Source organism: Bipolaris sorokiniana (genome assembly GCF_000338995.1).
Source record: "Bipolaris sorokiniana ND90Pr unplaced genomic scaffold COCSAscaffold_21, whole genome shotgun sequence".
Taxonomy (NCBI): domain Eukaryota; kingdom Fungi; phylum Ascomycota; class Dothideomycetes; order Pleosporales; family Pleosporaceae; genus Bipolaris; species Bipolaris sorokiniana.
The window spans coordinates 113,885-141,474 of NW_006911915.1; the positions used below are offsets into that span (position 1 = coordinate 113,885).

General features: G+C 49.1%; 11 protein-coding genes across 11 annotated transcripts; 6 read left to right on the plus strand and 5 right to left on the minus strand.

Moving 5' to 3' along the window:
- Positions 1–884: 884 nt before the first annotated feature.
- COCSADRAFT_280342 (uncharacterized protein) lies at positions 885–2,646 on the plus strand. The gene has a single exon (XM_007707797.1). It carries the CDS (start codon positions 1,203–1,205, stop codon positions 2,226–2,228), a length of 1,026 nt encoding a protein of 341 aa, XP_007705987.1. The 5' UTR covers positions 885–1,202; the 3' UTR covers positions 2,229–2,646.
- A 3,608-nt stretch (positions 2,647–6,254) lies between these two features.
- COCSADRAFT_351027 (uncharacterized protein) lies at positions 6,255–7,076 on the minus strand (the record flags this gene model as incomplete). The annotated part of the gene is made up of 2 exons (XM_007707798.1): positions 6,255–6,538; positions 6,745–7,076. The coding sequence occupies 2 exons, from the start codon at positions 7,074–7,076 to the stop codon at positions 6,325–6,327; spliced, it is 546 nt and encodes a 181-aa protein (XP_007705988.1). The 3' UTR covers positions 6,255–6,324.
- Positions 7,077–7,096: 20 nt separating this feature from the next.
- On the minus strand, positions 7,097–7,388 carry COCSADRAFT_165727 (uncharacterized protein; the record flags this gene model as incomplete). Its single annotated transcript, XM_007707799.1, has 2 exons — positions 7,097–7,263; positions 7,316–7,388. 2 exons carry the CDS (start codon positions 7,386–7,388, stop codon positions 7,097–7,099), a joined length of 240 nt encoding a protein of 79 aa, XP_007705989.1.
- A 682-nt stretch (positions 7,389–8,070) lies between these two features.
- On the plus strand, positions 8,071–10,275 carry COCSADRAFT_41996 (glycosyltransferase family 2 protein). The gene is made up of 4 exons (XM_007707770.1): positions 8,071–8,664; positions 8,718–9,188; positions 9,248–9,277; positions 9,341–10,275. The coding sequence occupies exons 1-4, from the start codon at positions 8,179–8,181 to the stop codon at positions 10,217–10,219; spliced, it is 1,866 nt and encodes a 621-aa protein (XP_007705960.1). The 5' UTR covers positions 8,071–8,178; the 3' UTR covers positions 10,220–10,275.
- Positions 10,276–10,321: 46 nt separating this feature from the next.
- Positions 10,322–11,319, minus strand: COCSADRAFT_280377 (uncharacterized protein). Its single transcript, XM_007707800.1, has 2 exons — positions 10,454–11,319; positions 10,322–10,398 (listed from the first exon to the last, which is right to left on the minus strand). Exon 1 carries the CDS (start codon positions 11,173–11,175, stop codon positions 10,480–10,482), a length of 696 nt encoding a protein of 231 aa, XP_007705990.1. The 5' UTR covers positions 11,176–11,319; the 3' UTR covers positions 10,322–10,398; positions 10,454–10,479.
- On the plus strand, positions 11,320–11,745 carry COCSADRAFT_280376 (uncharacterized protein). Its single transcript, XM_007707801.1, has one exon. The coding sequence runs from the start codon at positions 11,465–11,467 to the stop codon at positions 11,678–11,680; it is 216 nt and encodes a 71-aa protein (XP_007705991.1). The 5' UTR covers positions 11,320–11,464; the 3' UTR covers positions 11,681–11,745.
- Positions 11,746–11,821: 76 nt separating this feature from the next.
- Positions 11,822–13,212, plus strand: COCSADRAFT_154895 (uncharacterized protein; the record flags this gene model as incomplete). Its single annotated transcript, XM_007707802.1, has 2 exons — positions 11,822–12,148; positions 12,202–13,212. 2 exons carry the CDS (start codon positions 11,822–11,824, stop codon positions 13,192–13,194), a joined length of 1,320 nt encoding a protein of 439 aa, XP_007705992.1. The 3' UTR covers positions 13,195–13,212.
- A 207-nt stretch (positions 13,213–13,419) lies between these two features.
- On the plus strand, positions 13,420–15,511 carry COCSADRAFT_41998 (uncharacterized protein). Its single transcript, XM_007707771.1, has 2 exons — positions 13,420–14,768; positions 14,824–15,511. Exons 1-2 carry the CDS (start codon positions 13,437–13,439, stop codon positions 15,346–15,348), a joined length of 1,857 nt encoding a protein of 618 aa, XP_007705961.1. The 5' UTR covers positions 13,420–13,436; the 3' UTR covers positions 15,349–15,511.
- A 686-nt stretch (positions 15,512–16,197) lies between these two features.
- COCSADRAFT_154898 (uncharacterized protein) lies at positions 16,198–17,886 on the plus strand. Its single transcript, XM_007707803.1, has 2 exons — positions 16,198–16,511; positions 16,593–17,886. The coding sequence occupies exons 1-2, from the start codon at positions 16,226–16,228 to the stop codon at positions 17,825–17,827; spliced, it is 1,521 nt and encodes a 506-aa protein (XP_007705993.1). The 5' UTR covers positions 16,198–16,225; the 3' UTR covers positions 17,828–17,886.
- A 395-nt stretch (positions 17,887–18,281) lies between these two features.
- On the minus strand, positions 18,282–19,749 carry COCSADRAFT_204479 (uncharacterized protein; the record flags this gene model as incomplete). The annotated part of the gene is made up of 2 exons (XM_007707804.1): positions 18,282–18,783; positions 18,847–19,749. 2 exons carry the CDS (start codon positions 19,747–19,749, stop codon positions 18,433–18,435), a joined length of 1,254 nt encoding a protein of 417 aa, XP_007705994.1. The 3' UTR covers positions 18,282–18,432.
- A 1,701-nt stretch (positions 19,750–21,450) lies between these two features.
- On the minus strand, positions 21,451–27,485 carry COCSADRAFT_165734 (uncharacterized protein; the record flags this gene model as incomplete). The annotated part of the gene is made up of 2 exons (XM_007707805.1): positions 21,451–27,053; positions 27,107–27,485. The coding sequence occupies 2 exons, from the start codon at positions 27,483–27,485 to the stop codon at positions 21,451–21,453; spliced, it is 5,982 nt and encodes a 1,993-aa protein (XP_007705995.1).
- Between the last annotated feature and the right edge of the window lie 105 nt (positions 27,486–27,590).

A 27,590-nucleotide genomic window follows, 5' to 3' on the forward strand; every position in this document is an offset into this window, starting at 1 on the left:
GGCGCGAGACGGTGTCAGACTGGTCAGCATGGGCTCTCAGCAGGCTTGGGTGGTGATAATATGTGCGTGTGAGGATAGTAGCATTCGTGAGCAGTGTACTAGTGTATATTTAGACGTCACATGACCATAATGATAGTCACATCACGTGCACTAGCACATGCACAGGGAACGCCTGCACCTGCATCGCCACAGTCCGGCCGCAGCCGCAGCCAAAAAGACCAAAAAGACAATTAAATGAGTCAGGCATGACGCACAGTCCTCTCAGCCCACACAGCCCGCCCGCTCTCTCCGCCCGAAACCAGGCCAGGCGAGACGGCGACGGCCCTTTCTTTGTCCCCTTTGCACAGACACATCCATCTTAACCCTCACCTTCACCACCTCCCCTAGCACTGAAGACGCGACCCTCCTCGCGCTCTCTGGTGACGCGCTTCACACAACCATCCGTTCACACACCCGTAGCGAACCTCCCTCTCGCTCTGTCCGGCCCCTCCCCCCACTTCAGCAGCCGACGCCGACCCAAGAGCACGGCAAAACCCCGCGCGACATCTCACGAACATTCTACCCATATCCACCAGGACCAAGGAATGTGCTGCTACTCCCCCACAATCATGGCTTTTCCCCGGTACTCCAACCTCCCTAAGATCGAGAAGTCGGGCGACGTTGTCGGCACTGTTCGTCGCGTCTAAGCGCGGCGTCCACAAATCGGTTATTTTCTCTCTACCTACCTAGAGCCTGTTGGCCAACAAAAAAAGAAAGATTGCACATCCAAGGAGACCTCTCTCCCTGTAGACTGTCCCGGTTGTTTGCATCCACAACCGTTTGCTGGGTGACGGCGGAATCTACACGATCCGACAAAGCCTTCACCCTTTACCATCATTGTGCGTTGCGCACAACGGCTGCGACCGCATTGTTCGCTCCAGCCAACGAATAGACGCTCACTAGAAGCTCATTCACGCCGCCCTTTTTGCTCCCACAAACCTCCTGGCACCAGTCGTCACATTCGGCTCACCCGGACAGCTGAACCGTGGTTTTCCAACACCGTGACGTAGTTTGTGTTCTCCAAAATCCCCTCCACACATCACATTTCTGGGCCACCACGCTCTCAAAAAATCATCGCGCTTCTCAACAACACCTGGTTACAGACATAACCTCCCATCAAAAACCTAGCACCTGTTTTCATCACGCCGATACCACACAATACCATGGCCCATCCGAAAATCCCCGCCAGCGTCATTCTGTCGCCGCGCGAACTAAAACTGTACAAGCGTTGGCAGTGCTTGCACGCAAACATCCGACCAAATGAGCAAGGCTACATTCCCACAGCCGGCGAGTACGAAGATTTTCAACAATGGCTGAAGCGACAAGACTCTGGCTATTTTTCCGACATATTCGACGACATTACTGGCCACATCGCACCTCCCACTTCCGAAACCAACAAGTCCACATCAAACTCGCCCGTTGCATCAGTCTGTCAGCACACCATGCACCCAACAGCAGCCGGCCAACTTCAATCCCGATGCCCTGTGTGTACAATTGACATGCACGTCAAGTACATGCACGTATTGTCGCAAGCCCTTGAGAATGCAGGTGGCCGTGCACCATCATGCACTCTGACTAGCTCCGAGCATCAAGACACCGTCTACAATGCGTGGTGCAAAGGCAAGATAGGCGCACTCAAAGAACTCTCGGTTATTGAAAACATGGCTGCACAAGAGGCTGAATGGTCAGCACGGCATCCAGAAGAGAGTCACGAAAATGTACAAACCGCGTCCAAGGCACTAGACCTGTATTGGGCCGAGACCACCGGACGTGTAGATGAGCGACCGCGTCCCAAAAGGGATTCTGCTGTTGCATTCGCAGAAGATACGGATTTCGAGCCCGGAAGACCTAATCCGTACTTTCATCGGAGATCACCGCGCTACGAACCCGGCAAGTACACTGTGGTTGACAATGGTGACGACCATGACGAGGACATGATCTCAGAAGACTCGGAAGACTACTCTCACGCAAAAAGTTTTCATGTCACTGGTGCTGAAGAGCCAGTCACCGAACTGCTTGAGTCGTTCCAGAATCTTGACACAATCGATGAAATCGAAGATGACGATGGCGATAGTGACTGGGAAGACGTCGAATCTGACGACGAGTACAGTGATGAGGATAGTGAGGGCAGCTGCACGTATTGGGAAGTTGAGGAGGAGGCGAGCTTCATCGTCTTCGGCGAGGATTGAGCTATTCTCAACGCTAGCCCTGTACAAAGGCTACCATCGCTACGCCGAACTACATGCCACAAAATCACTGTATTGAAGAAGCATACCTTTCACATATGGCGGAGGTGCACACGAAGGGAGAAGCAAGAAAGAGACACGCCCGGCCCGGGGATAGAAGAGCATCACACAAGAGCAGAGGATTACTCATTCGAACTGTACATATACATTCAAGAGCCATGCAAGATTAGAGCGAAGAAAGGGTTCAAAGTGCTTGTCCCTGGCACTCTATCATCATGAAAAAAGACATGACATTACCCGTAGTATACAACATGCACGGCAAGAGGTTCAATAGGAACTCTCAAGTTATCATCAGTAACAAACAAAACAAATGTTAAACAACTTTTGATCTCTTCATCACCGGATGATTCTTTTCTCGTCCAAGAACCATATGACGCACACTGATATGCTACTGTCAGACTAAGCATAAGTACACAAGACGATGCATTGTCGCCACGGGTTCATGCCGCATATCCTTCTCTGGTGCTTCCACATGGAATCACCTTGTTGGTCCACGCGGCAGTCGACATGCACAGTGCCTGGGAAACAGTAGCGTGTGCCAGTTTTCGAAGGTGATTGTTTCAAGTGGCCTGATGGTCTTACCTAAGGGGGGAGTTGCTGATGCGGTTGTTTGGGGCTGTAGGGGTTCTAGATGCGTTTGTGGGGGGGTTTTTTTTTCATAGTTTCTGGCTGATTGGTTCTTGATGAGGTTGGGAGGAGGAGGGAAAGCTGGAAGTGGTGTCTTGACAGCGAGAATGGTCAAGATTGACAAGCTGCATGCTGTATAGGTTCTAAGAATTTAAGCTAGCGCATCCAGCACAAGGTATTCAGTGAAGACACACTCGTAGCATTCCTTAAACTCCAAGCTTCCGCTGCTCAATTCTATTACCGAAACCCCCATTATTTCACTTTACACGTTTTCTTTCCATGTTTATGATAAAATCCAGTATACGATAAAAAGAAGATGAAAGTAATCGGATTTGCAAACTTAGGTGTGATACAAAAAACATAATGTCGAAATGTATCAAGATCCAAACTTCCGTTGTTCACAGTAAACAACTAGCTGAGAAGTACTATCCATAGCCCAACAACAGCAGTAGCAACACACATGATATAGAAATGAAGATATGTTTTATTAGGACACAACCGATGCAGAAAGGCCTGATTATACTGAGGCTGTCCACTTTGCAGGACGAGATAAACGCATCTTTCACTGATTCGAGAGAAAAGCCCATGTAGTCAGTGTACGATTTGCAATCAGACCTTCCCGTTGGCGATCCTAGTCTTGATCCGCTTGCTTTGAATGGAAATTCCGATTTTGAAAATAACTAGCGTGGTTTCTTTCGGAGTTGGTTTTGTGTTCTCATCACTGATGCATCTGTAAATCGCATTGGCCTGGTGAAAATTTTTAGGTTGAGATTTGAGTGTGCGGAAAATGAGATGGGGGAGTGGCGAGGAGGGCGTGGCGGGAAGATGTATGTAGTGGGTCAAGTAGAGAGGTGTTGGAGAGAGGGGCTCTTTTTTTTTCGCTCTGTAGACAGAGCGGTCATATATGGGCATTGAAGAGTGAAGAGTGAAGAGTGAAGAGTCGTATTTGTACTATGTATTTGATCTATAACCCTAGTTGTCTTCGAGTAATCGATTCTTGAAGTCTAGAAGAGAGCGATCCATCAACATTAGAGAAAAGTCTCGAGAATCTGAAAGCAAATTTGGCCTTGGTACTGACACGGCCCACAGATGATACTAGTCCTTAGTTAATCTTACAACAAGAAAAAGAAGACTCTGTAAAGAAAAGTAACGCGTGAAAATGAAGGACTAGATGGCCCATGTACTACCACTCATTTGCAGGGAAGGGATAGTATAGATGTGTGTTTTACAAGTTCAGGCGCCATACTTAACAAAGAAAAGTAGAGAACGAAAGACAATGCTGCTAAAATCATTAGGAAATCAATTTCTAGGCTTAGTATGGGAATTATTGAAACATATGCTATGAGACATCTGGAGCAATCACTTCTTACCAAAAGGAATTGGGAAAGTAGTGTTACTTATGACGGATTTCCCAATCATTTTGCAGAGCTTCTGTATCTCTTCACCGCTTTGTTTTCCATCTCCATTTTATTTCCCTTCTGGGTTTAGAGCTTTGATAGGGGAAGTTGATTAGCCTCTATCTAGATTGAGGTAGCAGATAGTGCATTAGCACCAAAAACGAAATCTACATAAAACCAGAGGTATTGTGAGAATCACAATCACTTTGCAAGTGAAGACGCGATGCAATGCATATTTATGAAGGAGATCAGGCCGAACGATCATTCCCACCACCGAGCGTTTTCATTTCTAAAAGTTCTTCGGCTAAGTCTAGAATCATACGGCAAAACTGCCTTGCAAAAGACTACCGTATCCTCCTCATTCTAAGTATCGTTAGCTGGCCGCAAATTAGACAGTCAAGGGGCTATCATCGCCAGTGACCTGTGTACATATAAACCAATATACCGTCACCAGCCTCGCATCATCTACTATTAGTACTTTCTTCTCAAACGAAAAGGTCTTGAACGCCTTCATCATGTCCCACCGCTACACAATCATGAAGTTCAATTCTTTAGCCGCCATCTTTATCTTCGCCAGCATTACCTCTGTGTGTACCCCAATGACTTAACCTTTTCCTCCTCCATAGTAGATGAACTCCGAATTAATCATTCCGAATAGGCAAATATAACCTGCCAATGCAACAGTATCGATCCATCCAAATACAGCATAGAAGGCGGAACAAGAGTCACTTGCCACGAGACAATCACTATCAACCACCAAAAGCTTGCCGGTCGCATGGTGCCCCGGGACCGCTGTTTACTGAACACGGACGGCCTGAATCTACTCTTGGATAAGATCCAGAAACAGTATTCTCAGGATTGCGCCAGGATCAATATTGCGGATCTAACTCCATGGCCAATTGCTACATGCCAGGTCGCTCAAGATTGATTGCACGGGCAAGATCTTGTGTAGTGTTGGAGCTAGGTCGTTGGTATCTTCGTAGCTGAGCTTGTCTCACTATTTAGATGCCGTGCTGGAGCTATGTGACGGATCACTTGAGAGGGAACACGTAGTAAGATTATTAGTGCCGTTTGAGGAAAAATGGTTCCACGGTTAGTGGAATTTGAACGCTCAAACCCATCGTTTCAATATACCAGTGCCTTATTATTCTGCTCCGAAGTAATGTAGCAGAGTAAGGTTAATCTTATCCCAATACCTGAATAAAATAATCTTGTATATAAAGTAATCATTAAACAAAGAGTAAAAAATGTTATTACAACCATTTATTGCAAAAATTGGCTTTTCTAATAGAAAAATAGAAAAAATCTGCTACATACTATTCGTTGTACAAGCATTAACGCAAATACTTTAGGATTAGGTAACTTCGCATATAAGCGCTCAAGGAGGAGGCACAATTTGGAAACTTCCGTCCGTATATATACATATACTCTCGTTCTCGTCCTAATGAGTCTTCCTTCTCTGCATCTGAAAACAAAAGGTGCTTTTGCAAGTATCTAGACACATTTCCGCTACAGAAATAAGCCCAGTTGAATTTATCTCTATTTTCTATAACCTACATGGTTTTTCTATCATGTTTAACCTATAACTAATACCAGTATGTATTTTGAGTAGCGAAGACATAGTCCCATTTTTTTTTTCATGAATTTAACTAATTAGAAAAGAGAGTTTAAAATAAATATCCTTGAAGACTTCAACAGTATTGAGATATCTTGATAGAGGTAGGGTATGGAATCCTTTTTCAATTGCCGATAGAAACTGTGGTGCCATAGACAGAGAGAAACTTTCTAAATAAGAAGTATCCAGTGAAGAGAGTTCTATAACGTTGTTATAGAAAGATTCTCTATATAATATTAATATACTTAACGAAGAAATATTCAAAGTTTGTCCTTGTTGGTCTCGTGTAAGTTGATCCTGTAACGCTCGATGGGAGACAAGGCACGTAACAGCCACTATAAGTAGACCCTGCATATCGGCAGACCCTTATAACTCAAACAATACAATACCTTCCATCACCCTACAGCTTTCTACTAGGACCTCTCCCCTGATGAGTTTTATTGCTTTGTTTCTCGAGAATCTCAGGGTCGGTGATTCGGGTGTTTGGCATTTGCACATGTATACCATCCTCTCCAACCCAGTCATCACCTTCACCAGCTCCACCCGCAATTGTCTCGTAATAACCGAAGCCCGGAGAAATCTTGGTCATCACTTCATCGACCTTAGTATCGATACTAAACGTTGGGTTGAGGCAGCTTCTGGGAGGCGGCACGCGTGTAGCGCATTGAGCATCACATCAGTAACACGCTGACTGGTCGTTACATGCACAAGAAAAGTCGAGTCGTTCCTTGATATTAGTCAACACAGAAGTCTTCTAAAGAGTACGGCCCATCTGCTCAGCAATAGACATAAATCTATAACCGAAAATCGACAGACGAACAAGGCCAACCATTGACGAATACGTGGCTTGTCGAGACGCGGTCTCCAAGTCGATAAGTATGCATGTGTCAGGACGTGTACCACCACATGAGGGTTGATCACTATGGTCTGAGTCTCGTCCATGATAATGGCAGGACTGCGCAGTCTTACATTGGAGCCAAGATCTTTGGGGTGGTAGACTGAGGTGCTTCTGAATCCAGTTTCCGAGTCGAAGTAGACCTGTGCCTGCTGTGTGGATGCACTGGCGTCCCTCAACTTTGCATCCTTGAGCTGATGCAAAGGACTCTTCTCGGTTATTTTGTTCAGCGGAAGCAATGTTTCCAACGCGAACATCATTGATGAAGTCCGGGTGCTCAAAGGGTGAAGTTGAATTCTTGGCGGTGTCGTTGGACAAAGGCGGACAAGAAATCACCGTCCTCAGGCTTGAGAATCATCAGAATCGTTTTTGAACCCTCACATTCTATGTTCTTGAACACCTTATATGTTATTTGTTCCTCGGTGAAGCCTTGGATTTGCAGCTCTTTAGTACTGTGGTCAATGAGGCCTTGTAGCTTGCTATCGATCAAACATACCCTGCGCCCTGAGAACCTGCTTCTCGTAACTAACGCAATGGCCATACACGCATGAGATCATAGCTTCCGACATGATCTAGGCTCGCTCCGTTGCGATCGACGCTACCGTAGCCTCACATTGCTATTTCTTTGCTTTTGAGAACCAATCTTCATCCTTTGCAGCAGTGGCTTTACAAGCCGCAGGTATTTCGGGGCTAGAAAGGAAAAGCGTGGAACATCATTGATTGGTGTGTGCTTTGGGTGGGCCCTTTTTTGTTGTTGACTTGTGTGTGCCTTGGGTAGGTTGTTTTTGTTGGGATGCTTCTTCTAGGCGTATGTCGTCAATATTAGGGTTTTTTGGGTATTGCTTGTTTGCGCTGAGGCCCTAAGGAGGGTAGCCTGTATATGGGGAGGAGATCTTTGCAATTTGCAGGTGATGTAATTGCGTGTTACTTCTTACAGAGCATTGATTTTTTATCATCCTAGTCTCAGCTTTCTTCGTGAAAATGAGCAAGCTATACGGCTGCTCAGAGTGCCACAATGGGGCGAAGAAACGAAGATAGAGCCGTCATCATTGGAGCACTCGGAAAGGGCCGGTACGTACCCCGACCTAGGAATTACTGGCGGGTATCTAATTTGTGGACATTGCATTGGCGACGATCACTAAACCCACATATGCATATATGCGCACGATCGATGGACTGCGTGATAAGCGTAAAAATATAAGGATGGGGAAAGAGGGTTAATGAATCATGTTTAAAAACAACAAGACGTCAGTGGAGATTATATCTACTGGCCTTGTGAATTTGAGGATAGATTAGAGGAGCATTTGTCTGCTCTGCTCATTGCCCCATCTCTTCCATACCCTGCCCTAGCCCGCTAAAATGGCTATAGCACCAGATGCTCTCTGGCCACTCGTTTGCATTACGGGTTTTCTAGCCCCCATAGCCCTCGTTTTATACTTTTGCCTTCGAGTCTACTGCGTCGTCTACACACAACTCCAAGGCAACCAGCAGCTAGTTCTCGCATGGTGTTTTCTCGTCGTCGAATTCTTTCAATATATACCTACCATCTTTCTCTACTTTAACCGCATGCTGGTTCCCCGACGTCCAAGTCGACCCCAGCTTTTCCTCCAAGGCGAAGATGTACCCGTCATCTCGGTCCTGATCACTGCGTGTGGAGAGGACCACGATACCATTCTCAACGTTGTACGATCTGCATGCGAGACGAACTGGCCGGCAAACCGTTTAAGTGTGGTTCTTTGTGACGATGGTAGAAGCAAAGACCTACAGGATAAGATACTACACTTGCAGCGGAAATATCCCTTTGCACACTACGCCAGCCGGCCACCTCCAGAAATCCCAGACTACGTGAGTTCTTAAACAACCCTTTGGGATAAGTTTCACTAACAAAGACACTTCAGAAAGCAGGCAATCTCAATAACGGCCTCCAATACAGCGCCAAACTCAACGATCCACCCTCCCCCTTCGTCGCAGGCCTAGACGTCGACATGATCGTGCAACCCAACTGGCTCCGTCAACTAATGCCGCATCTCCTTTCCGACTCCAAAATGGCCATGGCATGCCCACCGCAAAACTTCTGGAATATACCCAAAAACGACCACGTGCGCCAGGATCTCGACTACTTCTACGCTGTAACGGAGACCGTGCACGATGGACTGGGAGCAGCCGATTGCGTGGGGTCCGGGTACCTGGTCAGACGAGATGCGTTGACGGATATTGGCGGGTTTCCTGCGTTTTCGATTAGCGAGGATACGGCGTGTAGTTCTTTGTTGCTGGGGAAGGGGTGGCAGGTTGCGTATGTGGATGAGTATATGCAGTGTGGAGAGATGCCGGAGACGTTGCGGGGGCATATCAAGCAGCGGACGAGATGGGTGAGTGGTTGGAATGCGACAGTTTTGAGTGTCGATTTGCTGATAAACTTTTGTGATAGACGATTGGCAATGTTCAGACTGCGTTCAAGGTAAGTGCGTTCTATAATATGTCGAATATGCATGACACTAGAAGAAAAGCTAATTGTCAACAGTTAAATTTCCGCCTCTGGGGCCCAAAAATCCCATTTTGTACTGCTCGCCAACGCCTCGCTGGCTTCGTCTTCGGCGCTGGCTCTTTTGCCAACTGCACCTTGACCTGGATCGGCTTTGTCGGAAACGTTCTTGCCCTGCTCGCCGGCTACCCCTTTGTTGTGTACCATGAACGCTGGCAGTTAGTTTGGCTACTGCGCCTCGTCGGCTTATGGGTATTTTCCGACACTGCTCACAAAGCCAGTTTGGCGTTGTTTGTCGGTTACAGAGATGCTATGCGCTGGGATCAAGCGGATATCTGGCTTGTGCCATATTACGCGCTCTCCCTGGTTTGCGGATTCATTCTGCCGGCTAAATTTGGTGGGACGACGCCTGGTTTCGTGCCGAGTGGGAGTTTGTCTGCCTCGATCAAAGAGCGGCGACCCAATCTTTCGGGCTTCGTAGGACGTTTCCGCGCACTGTTTTTGCAGCAGATGGTATGGATACACGTCTGTTATATCTTGGCCTGCTTGATCGGTCTCTCGCTCAACTTTGTCCGCTGTTTCGATCCAGCCGCGCAGATTGGTACTGCTTATTTGGAACAACGTGCACTATTAGGCCGTGATCGATGGATATTCCTACTCACGAGAATTGGATGGCCCCCAGTATGGTGGTTGGGTCAGTTCATCAGTTGCTGGATTCCTGTGAGCTATATCTTATGGCCACCAGTACAAGTCACTGCAGATGAGGCGTTGCAGATGGATGAGAAGACAGGGGTGCGATACCCAAAAGAAGAATACCTGAACCCCAAAAGAGCCAGGTTTGGGAGACCCAGTGATCATATGACTTTGATCATATTTTTGTATACAGTTGTTACTTTTGCTGCGTCTTTTTACATATAGACTTCTCTTTTATGTTCGTAGCTGAGCATGTCGAAAATGAAACTTCAACTGCTAGAAAACAACTGACACATTTCGATCAATGAATTCGACTTATCCGGATATGTGAAGATATGGAAATCGCAAACTCAAGAAACTCGATTTCGAGAATGCTGACTAGTATGATTGATGGCGGAACACGGCTGCAAATCGAATCAATTTATTACCATTACCATAGAGAGAAGGCGACTAGATTACCAAAATAAATCTATTATCAAGATTCCTCAAAGCGGAACCTCATCTTTGCCCCATGTGACCTGGGTATCCGACTCTGATCTCGCAATCATCTTGTGGCCGGTGATGGCAACATTCTTCCACTTCAAAGAGGCGCAATTAATGGTGCCTTTGAACTTTCGACAGTCGTTTCCAGAAAATACAAGATATCCCAGATCTGATTCAAAAGAACCATTCTCTTTCGAAGTTGAGTTGGGTACACCATGTGGAACGCCGCTCCAGCGGAACCAAAACTTGGGAGAGCGGAAGCTATTCTTCTCGAATATGTCGAAGCGCGTTTTCGCTGGCGACTCTGGTTCGGTGTTACTACTGGTATCGCCTTGCCCCTCTTGATCATCTTCCTCAGGCGCATCGTCGCCTGATTCGAGATCCGCAATAGTTCGTCGTAGGCTGTCTCGACTACCGGCTAAAATGACGGATGACCGCAGCACACCTGAGAGGAGGAGTTCGCCCACAACGCCCTCACCGGATTCGGTCAGCCGGTACAACTCTAAGGAAGCTTCTTGGTCTGACTGCGCATCACCGTTTGTAGTTAAGGCCTTTTGCCAGGCTGGGCATTTGACGGAGTAACTTGCGAATGTCTTGCGGACGTCAAAGGCGCTGGTGTGTTTGGATTTGCCGCTGCTTCCTCTGCGATTGTGCATGTGGCGTGAAGAAAACGCCGCGTCTTGCCAGTCATCATCCATGGCGAAGATGGCGGTTGGGTGTGGCTGGAAGTCTCGGGTGAATGTTGGTGGTATTCGACTTGAAGTCAGTCGCGTGTGTAATTACAAGAGAGTGATTGATGTCATAGACTGGCAGGCATATAGCCGTGAAGTGTAGAACGAAGGTATTATTCGGGGGTAGTAGAAGTCTTTCAACAAAGGAAACGAGTACCCTGAGTGGAGTTAGAGGAAGAGAGGCAATAAGTCGCGTGCGGGGGTGTGTCGTCATGCGGACTCCGCACTTCTAACAGGCCTGGTTCTGCTGTCCTCGATGAGATTGGCTTTGCAGTGTGCAGATGGCTGTCTCGCCCTCTTTCAATTCATGAAGATCGATTCATGTTTTCTTTTTCCCATGCTTTGTGTTTCTCTTAGTTGTTTATTCCGCGCGCCTCTGCTCCTGCTTGAGCGCATACATGCGTTTATGTTCAACTACCATATCGTTTATTTCGATTCTGAACGTAGCATGACATGGCTGAATGACATGTAAGACTTGTAAGAAAATAGGACACATTGTGTCGACCCAAGACGTGGTATTTGGATGGGAGTGGGGCAACACGTGAGCAGGCGTTACTAGCATGTGGGATTCTGGTAGCGGCGCGCAAACTGATGAACCGCCGTCACTCGAACAATGCCACCCAAAGGCTCCAAGAAGTCTGCACCTGCACCACCACACAAGACACTGGTCATAGACAATGGCGCATACACCATCAAAGCCGGTCTAGTCTCGACAGGGACGGATCCTACATACGACGACTGCAGTGTCATAGCCAACTGCATTGCGCGCAGCACGCGTGACAAGCGCACCTATGTCGGCGCCGAACTCGACTCGTGCAAAGATTTCGGCGAGCTGGCCTTCCGGCGACCAGTAGAAAAGGGATTCATTGTCAACTGGGAGGCGGAGAAGGCCATCTGGGAGCATGAGTTCATGAGCGAGACGGCGGGTGAGGGGTTAAGGGTGGGTATGCACACCTGCAGCGACTATGAGATGGTGTTGCTGATGGCGCATAGTGTGACCCCAAAGAGACAAACCTGCTCTTGACCGAGAAACCAAACTGTCCGAAAGAATTGCAGAAGAACTGCGACGAGATTGTCTTTGAGCAGTTCGAGTTCGCCGCGTATTATAGATGTGTGGGCGCGACACTCAATGCCTACAACAGCCCCACCGCCTCGCCGCTATCATCGCTACCGCAAGAGTGCCTCCTAGTCATTGATACCTCCTACTCGGATACAACCATATTACCTCTCTATAATGGCAAGCTCATACAATCAGCTGTCAGGCGGCTCACCGTCGGCGGGAAGTTGCTCACCAACTACCTGAAGGAGCTATCTTCCTTACGCCACTATAACATGATGGAGGAAACATACCTGCTGAATGAGATCAAGGAAGCCGTATCGTACGTGGTGCCATCATCACAGCAATTCGCTACAGATCTCGAGCGGACATGGAAAGGACGACTGGGAGCCAAACGAGAGCTGGATTCGAGCATCGTCGTCGACTACGTGCTGCCTGACTACGAGAACGCGATACATGGGCATGCACGTCCTCACGACCCGGCAAAATCGCGTATGCGCCGTGGGTTGCAACCACTGCAGGGGCCAAGAGAGGACCTGTTGCCTTTGGGCAACGAGCGCTTTACCGTGCCAGAACTATTGTTCAACCCCTCAGATATCGGCATTCAGGAAATCGGCCTCCCCGGAGCAGTCATGGAATCGCTTAGTGCATTGCCAGAGGCTCTGAAAGTTGGATTGCTAGCGAATATAGTTGTTGTTGGTGGAAACTCGCTCATTGCTGGTTTCATGGAGCGGTTGGAGACGGAGCTGAGGGCTTTGGTGCCCGTAGAGTATTTTTTGAACATAGTCAGGGCGGGGGATCCCATCAAGCACACATGGCTGGGAGGAGCGCGATATGCTAGCCAGCCGGATCTGATGAAGGAGGTCCTTGTGACAAAGGCGGAGTATGACGAGAGGGGGTCGACATGGCTAGTAAAGAAGTTTACCTAAATGATACCCGGCAGTACGATTTTCTTGGAAAGTGTTGTGTCTGTCATTGCATTAAAAAAATCACCTATGCAAGCACAGCAAGATGTCTTGAAGTAAAGTAGTATCAAGTATGTACACATACATGGTGCAATAGTTCGGGGCTGCGGCGGTTGTGATTGGCTAGATTTCGGCGTCTTGGCGAGCTGCTGATTGCATGTCGAAGGGATTTCTAGCATCAATTGCATCCTCGACATCCCGCTCTAATGCGCCGAATACCGCGCCCCTCGCGGGCAACTGACCCTTCACATTCGCTCTCCGCGTCTATATGCCAGAGAGTGTCGCCTCTGCCCTATCGTGGCGCTGTCTCACCCTACGCACACATTCGAGCCGCCGCTGCATTTTCCACCACCTCGCCCAATTGCTTCCTCCTTCCCGGAAAACAAGACAAGAAGAAACACCAGCAGTTTGTGCGGCGATGGCAGAAGCGACTTCTCGGTGATTCGGAGCCAATTGGCGCACATGTTGACCCATACGACCCGACATCGCCTGTGCGCATAGCGCCAGAAGAACAGGGCGAATATGTGGAGGTACTCGACGACGAGGGGCCCAACTTCCCCCACTACAAGCCCTCGGAGAACATCAGTGGTCTCCAGCGTGTGGGTGGTGAGGAGTGGCTTAAGCAAAAGGTGGAGAAGGACATGGCCGTGGAATTCGAAAAGCTTACACTGCGCACCTATACCCCGCTTACATTAGAGATGGCAGACGAGATTGAAGAGCTCACCGGCACTCCATACACCCTCAAGGACGAGAATCTGATGATGGCACAAACCGTACACGAGAAGACGAAACGCCCATATACAGCCTATAACTTTGGTCTCCATACAAAGGTTACCCGTCCCAGCGATCTGCGCAACCGCTTCACCCAGGCTATCACCGAAATCTACGCCATGAAACAGGCTGGTCTCGAAATTGACTTTTCCAAGTTTGCCAACCGCGGGATTTACGACGCGCCACGCTGGGTCAAGGATATCAAGTTGGTCAAGACGGATACTGGCGACCTTGCCCTAGCTTTTCCCCAACACAAGAGTCTTGAGCGGCTTCTAGAGAGCATGCAAAGCGCCCCAACTTGGGAGCCTGCACTTGAGGAATCAGACGAACTTTTTCTCGAGGAAGCTGAGGACATTGTCGTAACAGAAGAGCAGCCTTCGACCATGGACCCTGACACGCCAGCACACAAGCGGGCAGCCGTGGTAAAGATGGATGACGAAAAGAAGCCATTCGACTTCATGTCGAATCGCCCTGTGCCTCGTAGCAAGCCAGTTGAGAAACCAGTTGTCGAGGATATCACACCTACGGCAACTTCCACTTCCACTTCGGCAGAGCCTCCCACTCAAAAGTCCGAGACTCAACCTGTCAAAGAGTCACGGAGTAAGACACAGCACTCAATTCTGGAAGACAAAGCGCAGCGCCTGGCCGAGGACTTTGCGGCTTTGAGGAGAGCTGTACAACAGGCTCGAACAAGCGGATCTGCCGCCAAGCCTGAGGAAACAAAGTGGCGACAGATCCAAGTAGCTGATGTTGACCTCAAGTTTGCTGTAAGTGCTGTTCCTGATCACAACATAACAAACGATACTAACTTAATATGATCAGCTTTACAAACGTCTCTATCAGCTCACAGGTTATCGTATTTCCGACCCAGATCTGACTTCCGCAAACACTCTTGGAGACCTATACAATAGCCTCTGCCTAGCTGCTAAGCCCCAGCCCACCAGCCTCTTCTCCGCTATCCACGTTGAAGGCCAGAAGGCGCGAGAGAAGGCTAAGGGAGAAGCTGCATCTGCTGCTGAGAAGAAGCGAAAGGCTGACCTCGGTGATTTAATCAACTTGGGCAACGTCGAACTTCGCCGAGTCAAGGCAACTAAGCCGGAAAAGCGAAGCAAGATTGGTCTGGACAAGGTGGTCCACTATGCACTATGGGAACGTGGTCTAGGCACTGGCGTGCCATTGAGATCAATCAAGAAGGGAAAGAGAAAGGCTCGTGCCGTGGTTGGATTATCACGCAAGCGAGCGGAGTTTTCAAAACCGTTGAGCAGCAAGGGGGCGGATTTCTTGGCAAAGAAGACGAGGATGTGGAGTGAGGGGCGGGAAGCAATGACCCAGTCCTCGGTTGTATAAGATCTCTAGTGCATGGATATAGCGTCTATGCTGGGACAGGGAAATGTACTAAGTGTATACTATTGAATGTACTTATGGAGGCACAGGGAACATTGTTTTTTTTTTCGAAAGAATGGATTGGTTCCCTGCCGCTTTGCGTACTACTATGATCATTTGGTGAGGAAAGTTTGCAGTACTCACCTGGCCAAGACGATTCACGGGTACTTGCACTCGACAGATACCAGTGTGGTTCGATCGATAGTAGTTGATCGTTGACAAGTGTCCAATCGGGTTAGTTGTCCGCCCAGCACGTCCATGAAGGCCGTAGTTAAGCTTCGACCCTGCAGTCTTGGCACCAATGAGGTTCAGCGGACGTTCGTCAGCACTTCATCTGCCGTGCTTACTTATTAGTATTGTTCCGATATCAACTTACACTTTACAAGGTCTGATGCACCCATTGTCGGTTAGGAATCTCGCATTCATGTCTAGTAGTGCTTAGCTGCGGAAGCGCCTAGTAAATGGCAGTAAAGTAAAGCGATAGTAGGTAAATTGCCCGGTTTTCTTCATCCAAACGTGGTCGTGGATCCCGTTCAAAACCACTACGTACTATCTTATCCTACCGATATCTTCAATTTTTCTAGTACTAGTCACCATCAATACCCTGTAGCCCACCTCATGCCATCCAAGTCGAACATGGGTGTGATCGCCTTCTCTGTTCTCCGCACCGGCGCTGCAACGGTCTTTTTTCACTATAATATACCCATGAATACGCCGACGCGGCGGCAACACCCGAGGATGCAATAACTCATCCCGTGTGCCCATCTACGCAACGGCACATTGTATCCTTTTTTTTCTTTCCTTTTGCGCCTTGAGCTTTCCACGTTGATTCCAACCCGCAATGGATACGGAAAAGGCGCAGGACAAGACCAGCGTGTCGAGCGACAATGGCGTCGACATTGCCACCCACAAGCCAGACACGGGCATCCTAGCCAGATTGCTTGCGCTTGAAGCGCGATTAGATGCTAAACTCGGTGTTGAGGCCGAGGCAATCACCAGGAAAAGAGCTGAAGACAAGCGCCATGTGCCGTGGCATCAGCAACTCAACATGATGTTTATATGGGCGTCGGGCTCAATGAATACGTCTTGTTTTGCAATCGGGTTCTTGGGCCATGACCTTGGGTTGAGTAAGCATTCAAATTAACTCCCTGGGACTGAAAGAAGAAAAATAAGCTGACTCGATATGTGTCTTGTGTGTGTGTGAATAGCACTCCGCCAGTCCGTTGTTATTACCATTTTCGCAACTCTTCTGGGTGGAGCGGCGACAGGATTCGCAGCAACGTTTGGAGCGCCGACTGGTCTCCGTCAAATTTCCATTTCTCGGTATTCATTTGGTTGGTGGCCGACCAAGATCATTGCTTTTCTCAACACCATCCAGCAGATTGGGTGGGCAGCAGTAGCATGTATTGCGGGCGGTCTGGCTCTCGAGGCTGTGGCAGACGGCCACCTGTCGCTCGTAGTAGGCATCGTCATCATCGTCTGCGTATCCACAGTCTTTTCGTTCATAGGGCTGCGCGCCGTCCTGTTCTACGAGCGCTACGCATGGTTCGTCTTCTTCGTCATCTTCATCATCATCTTTGCGGAAACAGGAAAGTACACGGATAACAGCACCACGACTACCCTCGAAGGCGCAAACCTCGCCGGCCGCGTACTCACCTTGCTCGCAATCGTGTACGGAAGTTCCGCGTCCTGGCAGGTCATTGCATCAGACTACTATGCGCACTACCCCGTCGACGTGAACCGCTGGAAAGTCTTCATCCTGACTACCCTCGGTGTCGCCGTCCCAACCTCCGTCGGCATGTGCGCCGGCATCGTCGTCTCGTTTGGCCTGAACAACCGCCCAGACTGGGACCAAGTCTACCGCACCCAAGGCCTCGGCTTCCTCGTGCAAACCGTGCTGTACCCCCACGGCTTCGCAAAGTTTATTCTCACCCTACTCGTACTCTCCGGCATAAACACAAACGTCATTTCCATCTACAGCGCCGCCATTTCGTGCCAGCAGTTTGCACGGCCCCTCGCTCGCATCCCGCGCATAATATGGGTTGTTCTCTCTTTCGCCGCGATCCTCGGTCTCGCCATTGGCGGCCGCGCGAAACTAAGCACGTATCTGCAGAATTTTCTAAGTCTGCTCGGGTACTGGTGTACGCAGTACTTTGTCATTGTATGCAGCGAGCACGTCATCTTTCGCAAAATGAACTTTGCGAATTATGATCTCGAGGCGTGGAATGATCCTTCGCGCTTGCCCCTAGGACTCGCAGCTGGTGCGGCGTTTGGGCTGGGGACCGTGGCGTGGGTTATGGGTATGGTGCAGACGTGGTTTGTGGGGCCGCTTGCGAAGCAGATTGGAGGTGGGGGTGATATAGGGAATGAGTCTACGTTTGTTATTACGGCTTTGATTTATATTCCTGCGAGGGTGTTTGAGAGGAGGATTATTGGCAGGTAGGGCGCGTGGAGGATATCCCGGGGGGGAGAATTTAAAAGATAAACATGGTGTGGTAGTAGTTCGAGAAGAAGAGAACTGTTCGTTGTTCTCTGAGTGGAATGGAAATCTCGATTGGCATGAGCATGTTCCTTGGGTATCGTGTGTGAAGTTGAAGTCCCGTATTGATCCCTCTCGTGTATAGGAAGATTATTGAAAACAAAGTAAAGATAAATATATCTTACAACACAAAGACATGTATACTCCGGAATGAATCCGGGTATGTCGTTGGTGGGAAAAGAAGCCTAGAAGGGGATCAGCTTATTGAAAAAAAAGATTTCAATGTTTTAACACTGTGACACTAGGAGGTTGATATGCTTTCATTGACTTCATACGGTGGTTATACTCTTGTCTGTATGAGCAGCAAAAAAAAACAAAGAGACTAATCACAAGCACATCATTCAAAAAGAAAAAAAGATGGTGGATATGTATATTAGCGTAGTCCAGGACTAACGCGATTAACCATTTATGTACAAATAGCAAAGCCAATCAAGTTCCACGACCGTTAACTTTTTGTTGTTGGTGTTCCAAGTACTCCATTATCATTAAAAGAGTGTGCATCATGTACTTCAAGGGAGATCAGCAAAGTTAATAGTGGAGACCTGGATATTAGCCTTGTTCTCGCTGTAGGCAACAACCAACTTGTCGCCTTGGAACACGGCCGACGGCCAGTAGAAGCCAGCCAGGTCGGAGCCGTAGATGGGGCGAGTGCCAACAGGAACCTTTTCCTCGGAGTCGCTGCGTAGGATGCCAATGTTGCGGAATGCAAGGTCGTCGCCGCGAGAAGTGGCGACGGTCAGAATTTCCTGGGATGAATCGCTGTTCATGCCGCTGTTTGAGACGTACACACGAAGCTGACTGGAACCCTCACTGCTACCGAACCAGGCCTTGTACGAGCTGTAGATGTTGGTCTGTTGAATCTTGGAGCCGTCTTCGGTCGCGGGGAATCAATCTTTGCCGGTGAGATCGTTGGTGAATTCAACAAAGGCATTGCCAGTCTTATTCCTCATGGAGACATCGGCCCAGAATCGCATATAACGTCCTGTATCCGAAGAGCCTGGAAGGTAGATTGCGTTGGTGGGATAGCTGACGTTGTGTTTGCCATCAGCAGCGACAAGGGGTTCGTTGAAGAGAGATGTTGCTTGAGATGGCACGGATTGTGGGTTGCTCAATGCAGCGAGGATCTTCTCCTTGTCATCGCACACCTTCATCTGGTACTTTGTGCCGTAGACCGTTTCAGCCCATTCATGACTGCCGGTATAGTCGTTGGTCTCGATCCAGCATGGGTCGCCTGAGAATGTTTCACCAGCCAAAGGATCGCGGCGCAGCTTACGGGCGATGCGACCGGCTGATTCGGTGTGTCCAGGACAGACGTTATCGCTGGACTGTGCAACCGCATAGTATGTCGCGTCAGACTCGCCTCCGCCGATATAGACAATGGATAGTGCCTGCAAGGCTCTTTGGGGAATGCCACGCTTGCAGTAGTACTCCGAGGTCTCGATAGTTGTCTGGTTTGGTAGAAGAGCCGCGGGAAAGGCGATCTCTGGTTTGCTCCATTTCCCATCTGTGGAGTAAGAGATTCGCACATCTTGGCCCATGCCATCGACATCCTTTGGGGCGCCAGAGAAGAGCAAGAAAAGGGCGCCACCCATGTTGTAAAGGGATGGGTAGTAGGAGAATTTGCGATTGTCATCTGCCGCCTTGTCGATTGGAGTAACGACGGAGTTGATTTGCGTCCACCTATCCTGCCCAGGTTCCTTTGGGTCACGTCTGACAGGAACTTGCCAGAGGTTGTCCTCATTGCTCTGTCGCTTGACGACTCCGCTTGGTGCAGCCAATGCGCTGGCGGCCAATGCGGAGAGGAGAATAAGATTATTAGGGATCATCTTGATGGTATTCTCAATTAGGGGTACTAGTAAGGAGGTTGGTGGTGAGCGGTGAACATGGAGAAGCAGGACAGGCCATTATATAGTATCACAAGCATCGAATCTCACGTGTTCCGGCAGTACCCCAGCATTGTTAGTATATTGCCGCAAAGCTTGAGTGGAGTGAGGAGGCCATGACGCGCAGGTGCAGGATAGGGAGAAGCGGAGCTGGTGTGGCGGTGACAAGCTCTCCCGAACAACCGAAAACTGCACTATTATTAGACAAAATAATCCCATTGGCTCCGCTGTCTACTCATGCCGATCACCCGGTCAAGGCACTCGTCACGATACGAGGCTGTTAAGTATTATCGACGAGGATCTTGCTCAAGCCAATGCATTGCTACATATCCGAAGGCTCGTGATCCCTGCATTTAACCCCAGCAGAGAACCACCTTGGCAATTACACTACGGAGTGCCAAAGACATCCCCCATTGCAAACATGCCCTTTTCACTGCTGTTCATTGTCTTCCCATTTCCATGAACCGCCAACTCATTCCTCATGCCATGGATCCACCGCCGTAACTTTCGGAGTCTTACTTACATGAGACACGCCGACAGCAGAGTTTCCACCTAATTTAGGACCCGTCCGAGGTCCAAGTTGGGCGCTGTCGACCGGGAGCAACGTCATTTCAGACAGTCAATGCGAATGTTTATGGCCACTCCGACGAAGCTATCGCCACTCCGATGAACCGTGCTGGCGCGGGGTATTACGATGGAGAAGGTCGTGGCATGGATGCTACTACAAGCAGATACAACACACCACGAGACAAGGCATGTGCTACGTCATACTTCCTATTCTAGAAAGCCAATAAAAGAATACTGTCACGATACTGGAAACGGATGAACAGCATTACTACTAACAGTCTGATGATCGGCCAAACACGGGAGTTGAGCACACACACTTAGAATCTGGCCCATAAGATTTCATCTTCAATCGCGTTGAGATGCACTATGTAATATCCTCTCATTGCAGATGGTGCGATGATGACGATGCTACATAAGTAGCAATCTCCTTGATGATGTGAGACGGTACAAAACATGTGCGGCAGAGACACGGACCTGTGTAAGTGCTGAATTTCGTAATCCTCTCGCTTGCAAATGAAGCTGGATCTAATAACACAAACTAAATGCTTCCGTTCAAACGACCGGGGGCCGGATGTACCTGCCGGCGTAATTGCAATGCCTCTTGTTCTGGCTGTGCCCTTCTATCAGGACATCCAATGTAAGAGCAACAGGTCACAAACCATTGCATGATGTTACCAAATGTAGATAGTGTATGTACACCTCAACACACGAACACCTGTACGATCCTCTACCTTGCATAGCTCACGTTGGCTTCGGCAGTATCTCGGCAGTCCAAGCTCCAGATCCCGGCTCGTATGATTACCACAATGCAAACGTGCCGATCTACCCATCCGCATCTTCTCAATTTTCCATGTGCTTCTACTTGTATTCCATTCAAAAATCACTGACATGAGATATTGCAGAACTCAAAGCAATCGGATGTGAACATCACGCTTTCCAGTCAACGATAGCGCTCTCATGCCCAATTTCCAAGTCCCCTTTAGCTGGCAAGATTCAAGTGGGGGTAAGGAATTTGATTTGAATCTGGTTTCTCATCTACTTACAGATTCTAGCCAAGTCTTTTGTTCATCTCAAAACCTACGCCTTCTCTTTGCCTTTGCCATATGCATCTACTGATGGGGCCTCGGGAATCTCCACTCCCTCAATACCCCATCTCATCCCAGGATAAGAATCACTGTGCACCGAGATATCCAATCTCTTGCCTTGTGCATCGGGTGGCAGTGAAACTTTGATTGATGCTTGCAAAAGAGAGCGTGCGGCACTTCCCATCGGCTGTTTGCCAGCTCCCCCCCGATTGTTTCCGCCATTCTTGCCTGGGTCGGGCCAGTTGACCCGCTTGAGCGCAACAATTTCGTCAGTACTTGAATACGAGATGATGGCAAAGAACCCTTCGGTTTGGGGCTTAGGATAACGCGGTGCAAATATTCGCACGCCGCCCTGTTGCATTCTCGCCGAGTTTTGGCGTCTGACCTTGAACTCAAGAGTAATGGCATTGACATTTCCCAAGTCAAGCTTTAGGACGGGTAGCCGAGATACAGGTTCCATGAAACGTTTCAGACCACCGTGCGAGACGCCAGCAAACTTCCCGGCGCGTTCAAGATCGACTGCAGCAGTAGATGTAACTTCTATCAGGGTCTTTGGTTTGGCTTTTGGATGTTCGAGGCGAGTTTTTTCTTTCTCAACATCGACGCCTGGAAAGACGGACAATGGGCCATCATTAGGCCAACGCGCTGACTTGATGGCTTGCAGAATGGAAATGACGGTCTCGCATGAAGATCGATAGCCAAGTTCGGTAAGAACATCAATCGTGGCTTGAACGATACGGATACTCTGATCCAGCACGCTGTTTTGATCGCCCACATAATCTGAGATTGGCAAGTCAATGCGCGAGAAGTGAGCCTGCAAGAGCAAGAAAGCTTTGACATGCGGGTCCCACATCGGGAGACCAAAGTCATCAGCAGAAATTGGTAGCGCTTTTGAAAGCTCCATGTTTATAAGATCCTCGTTGTGCCGAACAGGGAGTTCGTCGTATTCGGTAGCATGCGAAATCCAAGCCAAAGCTTCTGCAAAGGTGGCATCGCGCTTGACGTTTTGCACGAGGTAGCGGATTGTTTTATGACTGAGGTAATAGTAACTCATAATCTTTCCAAGAGGGGTGGGGTCTACTTCGCCCGTTGACTCAACGACGGCACAAGACGACTCGTCTAACTCTCGTAGGGATGTCTCTACCAGCTCAACCATGTAATCGTTGGCCATTGATTGCGCAGCTATCGTGTTATGCTCTTCTGCTGAGATCTCGAGACCGTAGAACGAAGGGTTCTTATGCAGGCGACGGAAGAAGAAGGTCCATGTCAGATAGTCCAACGCGTCTTGCTTTGTGGTGATAGTCCCGGCGGAGATTTCGGCGCCCAGATGGTTGTCCAAGACCTTATGTAATGATGACTCGACGGGAAAGCCAGTATGTAGGAAGTGCTTGTAGAATTCCTTTTTGGCGTCCTGTGTGAAAATCCGCGCGATACCGGAGTCGTCAAACTGCGGGCGTCCAGCGCGACCCAGCATTTGTAAGACGTCTGTCAAGTCCATGTCCTTGTATCCTTCGGTCTTTGCGTCGAAAAATTGAGTGCCTTTGACGACAACGAGATGAGCGGGGAGATTGACACCCCAAGCAAGGGTACTAGTAGCAACCAGGATTTGGATCTTGTTGTTTGCAAAAAGCTCTTCTGACAAGGAGCGGTCCGACTCGACAAGACCAGCATGATGCAAACCAATACCAAAGCTTAATGCCTCACGTAATGAATCATCATGAACGCGGTCCAAATTGAGCGCCAAATCTTCTTCTGACATGCGCAGGAAGCGACGCGGGTTATCCTCCATTCCGCAGAAGTTTATCAAGTCGCGAGCCGTCAAACGAGTTTGTCTTCGAGACGCTACAAAGACAATGACTGGTTTCTCTGGGGAATGGGCCTTGATAGCAAGGAACGTAGGTCGATTCATGGATTGCATGAGTGGGCAGAACCCTCGCTGCTCTGGGAAGCCATCGATGAAGATTTCCAAGGGAACTGGACGCACAGAGTGCCGGAAATTGAAAAGGCCCTCCTTGACACCAAGCCAGTTGCCGAGATCTGATGCGTTTGCGCATGCAGTTGACATACCAAGCAGGCGAATGGAACCGTCTTTCTTTTGTGAAGCGATGTAGTTCATGCGCGACACAATGATCTCTAGAATCGGACCACGGTCACCGCCCAATAAGTGGATCTCATCAATAATGACCAGGCTCACTTGACGAACATAACCACGGGTCTGCCAGCTACGACTGATTCCGTCCCATTTCTCGGGGGTTGTAATGATGATATCAGCATCTCGAATAGTGCGTGTATCTGGCGTGTTGTCACCTGTCAACTCGACGAGCTTCAGGCCCATTGGCCCTGCGAGGCGCTTCCCCCAATCCTGTACTCGCTCTCGAACAAGCGCTTTCATTGGAGCGATGTAAACGACCTTTGAGCCTGGCTTCTCACGGAATGCCCACCACATTGCCAGCTCAGCAGCAACAGTCTTGCCACTGCCAGTAGGCGATCCAAGTAAGACGTTTGCAGACGTATGGTAGAGACAATGAAAGATTTGTGATTGCATAGGATTGAAGTACTGGAAGCGCTGTGCATAGACCTCTTCCAATAAAGGATTTTTCAACGCCGCTATTGGCAGAGGCTGAAGGTTCAAGAGGTCTGTGTAGACGCTCTCGGTGTCGGGCCGGATCAGATGTTGGAAGGATATGGGGTGCACAGTTTCCGCTCCCAACCAGCGATCAGACACAGCGCGGACATAGACTTGCGTCGGGAGCGGATCGGAAAGTGGAATCGTGAAGTCTAGTTCATGGTCGTCGTACAACTTCTTCCTTGATAGAATGAAGAACTCGTGATGGAATATCTCAGATGTTTCAGAATTCTCAACCCAGATCCAGAACGATTCCGAAGTGCCATGATGACGATCATTCCACACGAAGTCGGGTGTGAGAAACAATCGTATTCGAAGTACGTCCCTGTTCAACGGGGCAATCTCCGACTCAATGCTTAGCGTGGGGAAATTCTGCATCAATTTTGAGATCACATTTCCCATCTTCTTGTTGTGCACCATGTCTCCAATCTCGGTTGGATCCATATCCCTCAGCATTTGAATCGAAGGATTTTTGTGATCCAGGGCCCGCAGAACCGGCTGTGGAAGGTCGTATTGGTGGAGAGGATGTTGGAAGGACCAACATCGGTGCTCAATGGATTGACAAAGACTCAGAAGTACTAAGCATTGATAACCCCAACGCCTATTAAGCGCTATCATAAACAATGCACGTGCAATACGCGCGGCATTTTGTGTGATGTAGTTAGTGTCCGATACGAGAGTGAAATCTTCCAAGCGCGCTCTGGAAATGTGTGCTTGGAGTAGGTAGTTTGTTTTACCGTGTGATGTCGCATAGCCGTCTTTGACTTCAGTTATCACGTATTCCTTTTTCTTGAGTTCCGACAGTTCTTTCTCCTCGCTTTCTCGTGATTGCACCTGATCGAACTCGCCACTCATACTAACCATGGCGAGCGCATCGGCATCCGTACTACGAGGTCGCATCATCGCGTTGAAAATCTCGATACTTGATTGTTGGACATAATACTGACTCGCGATGCGGCCAACATCTTTGGCCCGTAAGTCTTCAGTAGTCTCGTTGAAAATGATCATCTGGCTTCTCTGCAAAGTGCGCGCTGCGTCGATGATGAGCTTGCGCCTTCTTCCAACCAGCTGTGGATCATCGCGTATTTCTGACCACTCAATTCCGTACGTGAGCGGGCTTTTTTGCATGCGCACAAATAGATACGAATACCCAAGCCAAGTAACAGCTTCAGAGACAGTTGTGACCGTGCCCAAGGATATCTCAGCATTGAGGTTATCGATGAGTCTACTAGAGAACCTCGACTCAATTGGCTGTTGCTCGGTTACGGCGCGCATGTAATGGTCGAGTCTATCGTGTGTGGTACAGATGAAACCGATACCACTGTCTTGAAACTGAGGTCGACCAGCACGACCGAAGATCTGCAAAACATCAAGGATACCGAGATCCGTGAACTTACCCTCTTGGGCATTGTAGACCTGGGTTCCTTTGATGAGCACTGCTGCAGCAGGCAAGTTGACACCCCAAGCAAGTGTGGCGGTACAGCAGAGAATCTTGAGAACACCTTCTGCGAAGAGACGTTCGATCAAGTTTCTGTCAGAACGAGGCATACCAGCATGGTGAGTACCCATTCCTTTGCCAAGCAACTCCCTCAACTCTCTACCCTTTGATTGTTTCATGTCCCGCACAGCGTTCTCGTATCGCGGATGATCTTGTGGGTCAAAGAGATCGGTGCATTGCTCTTCCATGGCCATTTCATACAATCTCCTGGCTGTCTTTACGGTATCCTTTCTTGAGTGCACAAAAACCATGATTTGATGACCGAGCTTAAGCATTTCAACAACCTTGTCAAATGCAACTTTCTCCAGATTCTCCCGTGATTTGGCAGTACCGGGCTTGCCCTTGGCGCCGATGAAATGCTGTTCCAATGGTACTGGACGGAATGATGCGTCGAAGTAGAACAGTCCAGCCATCTTGTTGACGTGCAGGAAATCGGCCACATCGACGTAGTTGGGCAGCGTAGCCGAGAGGCCAACAATTCGAATGAGCGACTGTGTACTTTCGACTTGTCGTTGAGTGCGCGCTACTAAGCTTTCGAGAACAGCACCGCGCTCATCGTGGAGCATATGAACTTCGTCTATAATAAGGAGTCGGACCTTTTGAACCAACTCGGTGTCACCAGTGCTCTTCCTCGTGACAACGTCCCACTTTTCGGGAGTAGTGACGATGATTTGAGTATCGAGGATCTCAGCTTTGGTGAGGTGCATATCACCTGTGAGTTCTCGCGCTTTTATACCCAACCATGCAAGGCGCTTCCCGAGCTTTTCAGTCACCTCTGCAGCGAGTGCCTTCATGGGTGCTACATAAATAATCTTGAAGTCCTCCGCCCTGACACTGAAGTCAGTAGCCCCAGGCTCATCAATAGGGTTTGGAACGACGTTCTTCGCCACAGTGTTGAGAATAGTAAGCATGGCTGCATCGGTTTTACCGGCACCAGTGGGCGCGCATATGAGCATATTTTCGCTGGTCTTGTATGCAACAGGGTATACTAAGCTCTGCATCCGATTGAGGGTCTTGTAGCCTTTGAAGGTGCGTCGGCAAAGACCGTCCAGCTCTTGAATCTCGATAAGCTTGCGTCCTGCGCCGATTGTACCTACCGGTACGGCTGGGATCTCATACTCCTCGTACAGATTATTGTCATGATGCACCGTGTCTGGAGGCAGGGCATACTTCTTGCCATAAGCCGACAGCTTATTCCCAGCATCATGAGCCTTGTATACATGAGGGTACTGAGGTCCGGTACGATCCATGGCTGGTGCCAACGAAGCATTCTTGTGCTCCCAATCTGCACGTCGTAATGCTTCCTCTCGCTCGGCACGAGTCTGCAAGCGGCCCATGACACCATTTCCTTGAGCAGCAGCTGGTTCACGCAGCGACCGCAAAAGATTTTGTCTGTGAGAAATGAGGTCAGCCACGAGGTCCAACTCCCCATAACCAACAATGTCTGCGAGCATCATTTGTAATTCTTCGTCTGTTTTTAGTTAGCTTTTATGGCGGGTTGCAGTCGGTCCTTTCCAGGCTGACCATTGCTGTCGCTGGACAAGATAGCAACTATTTGTTCCTTGAGCGCTCCTGCGTCCAGGCCAGAACTACTACGAGCCACTTGAGAGCATTTTGCTGCTAGCCATTGCTCATCGTAAGCGTTGCTTGCGGCGGACACCTGCGTAAATTCGTCCAAATGGTCGCTGCTGTAACCCTCTTCGTATTCATCACTAATGATATCCCAGATATCCTCGCCACTGGCAGTTCCGGAGAAATCGTCGTCGTCGTCGAAATCAATGTCATGGCCATATGCAGGTGTCTCTTCAGCATCAGCCGATAGACCCAGCTCGGCAATAGCCTTGCGCATGGCATGAAGCTGTTCAAGCCATTGTGCCTGAGCTTCTTCAACAGCGGGCGACATGCTTGATGCGGTGGAAGTAAGGGTGGTGGCCTCTGATTCACGGCTTGGCAAGGTTGAAGATGACGCTGGCGCTAGTGGAGTGGATGGGTCGGTCTCGGCCCGACG

Excerpts from the sequence above, each read along its gene's own strand:
- COCSADRAFT_280342 (XM_007707797.1), top strand. The coding sequence starts at position 1,203 with ATGGCCCATCCGAAAATCCCCGCCAGCGTCATTCTGTCGCCGCGCGAA.
- COCSADRAFT_41996 (XM_007707770.1), top strand. The coding sequence starts at position 8,179 with ATGGCTATAGCACCAGATGCTCTCTGGCCACTCGTTTGCATTACGGGT. Across the intron at positions 9,189-9,247 it reads TCAAGCAGCGGACGAGATGG|ACGATTGGCAATGTTCAGAC; the intron begins GTGAGTGGTTGG and ends CTTTTGTGATAG. Across the intron at positions 9,278-9,340 it reads ATGTTCAGACTGCGTTCAAG|TTAAATTTCCGCCTCTGGGG; the intron begins GTAAGTGCGTTC and ends AATTGTCAACAG.
- COCSADRAFT_280377 (XM_007707800.1), bottom strand. The coding sequence starts at position 11,175 with ATGGATGATGACTGGCAAGACGCGGCGTTTTCTTCACGCCACATGCAC.
- COCSADRAFT_280376 (XM_007707801.1), top strand. The coding sequence starts at position 11,465 with ATGAGATTGGCTTTGCAGTGTGCAGATGGCTGTCTCGCCCTCTTTCAA.
- COCSADRAFT_41998 (XM_007707771.1), top strand. The coding sequence starts at position 13,437 with ATGCGCCGAATACCGCGCCCCTCGCGGGCAACTGACCCTTCACATTCG. Across the intron at positions 14,769-14,823 it reads ATGTTGACCTCAAGTTTGCT|CTTTACAAACGTCTCTATCA; the intron begins GTAAGTGCTGTT and ends TAATATGATCAG.
- COCSADRAFT_154898 (XM_007707803.1), top strand. The coding sequence starts at position 16,226 with ATGGATACGGAAAAGGCGCAGGACAAGACCAGCGTGTCGAGCGACAAT. Across the intron at positions 16,512-16,592 it reads GGGCCATGACCTTGGGTTGA|CACTCCGCCAGTCCGTTGTT; the intron begins GTAAGCATTCAA and ends GTGTGTGAATAG.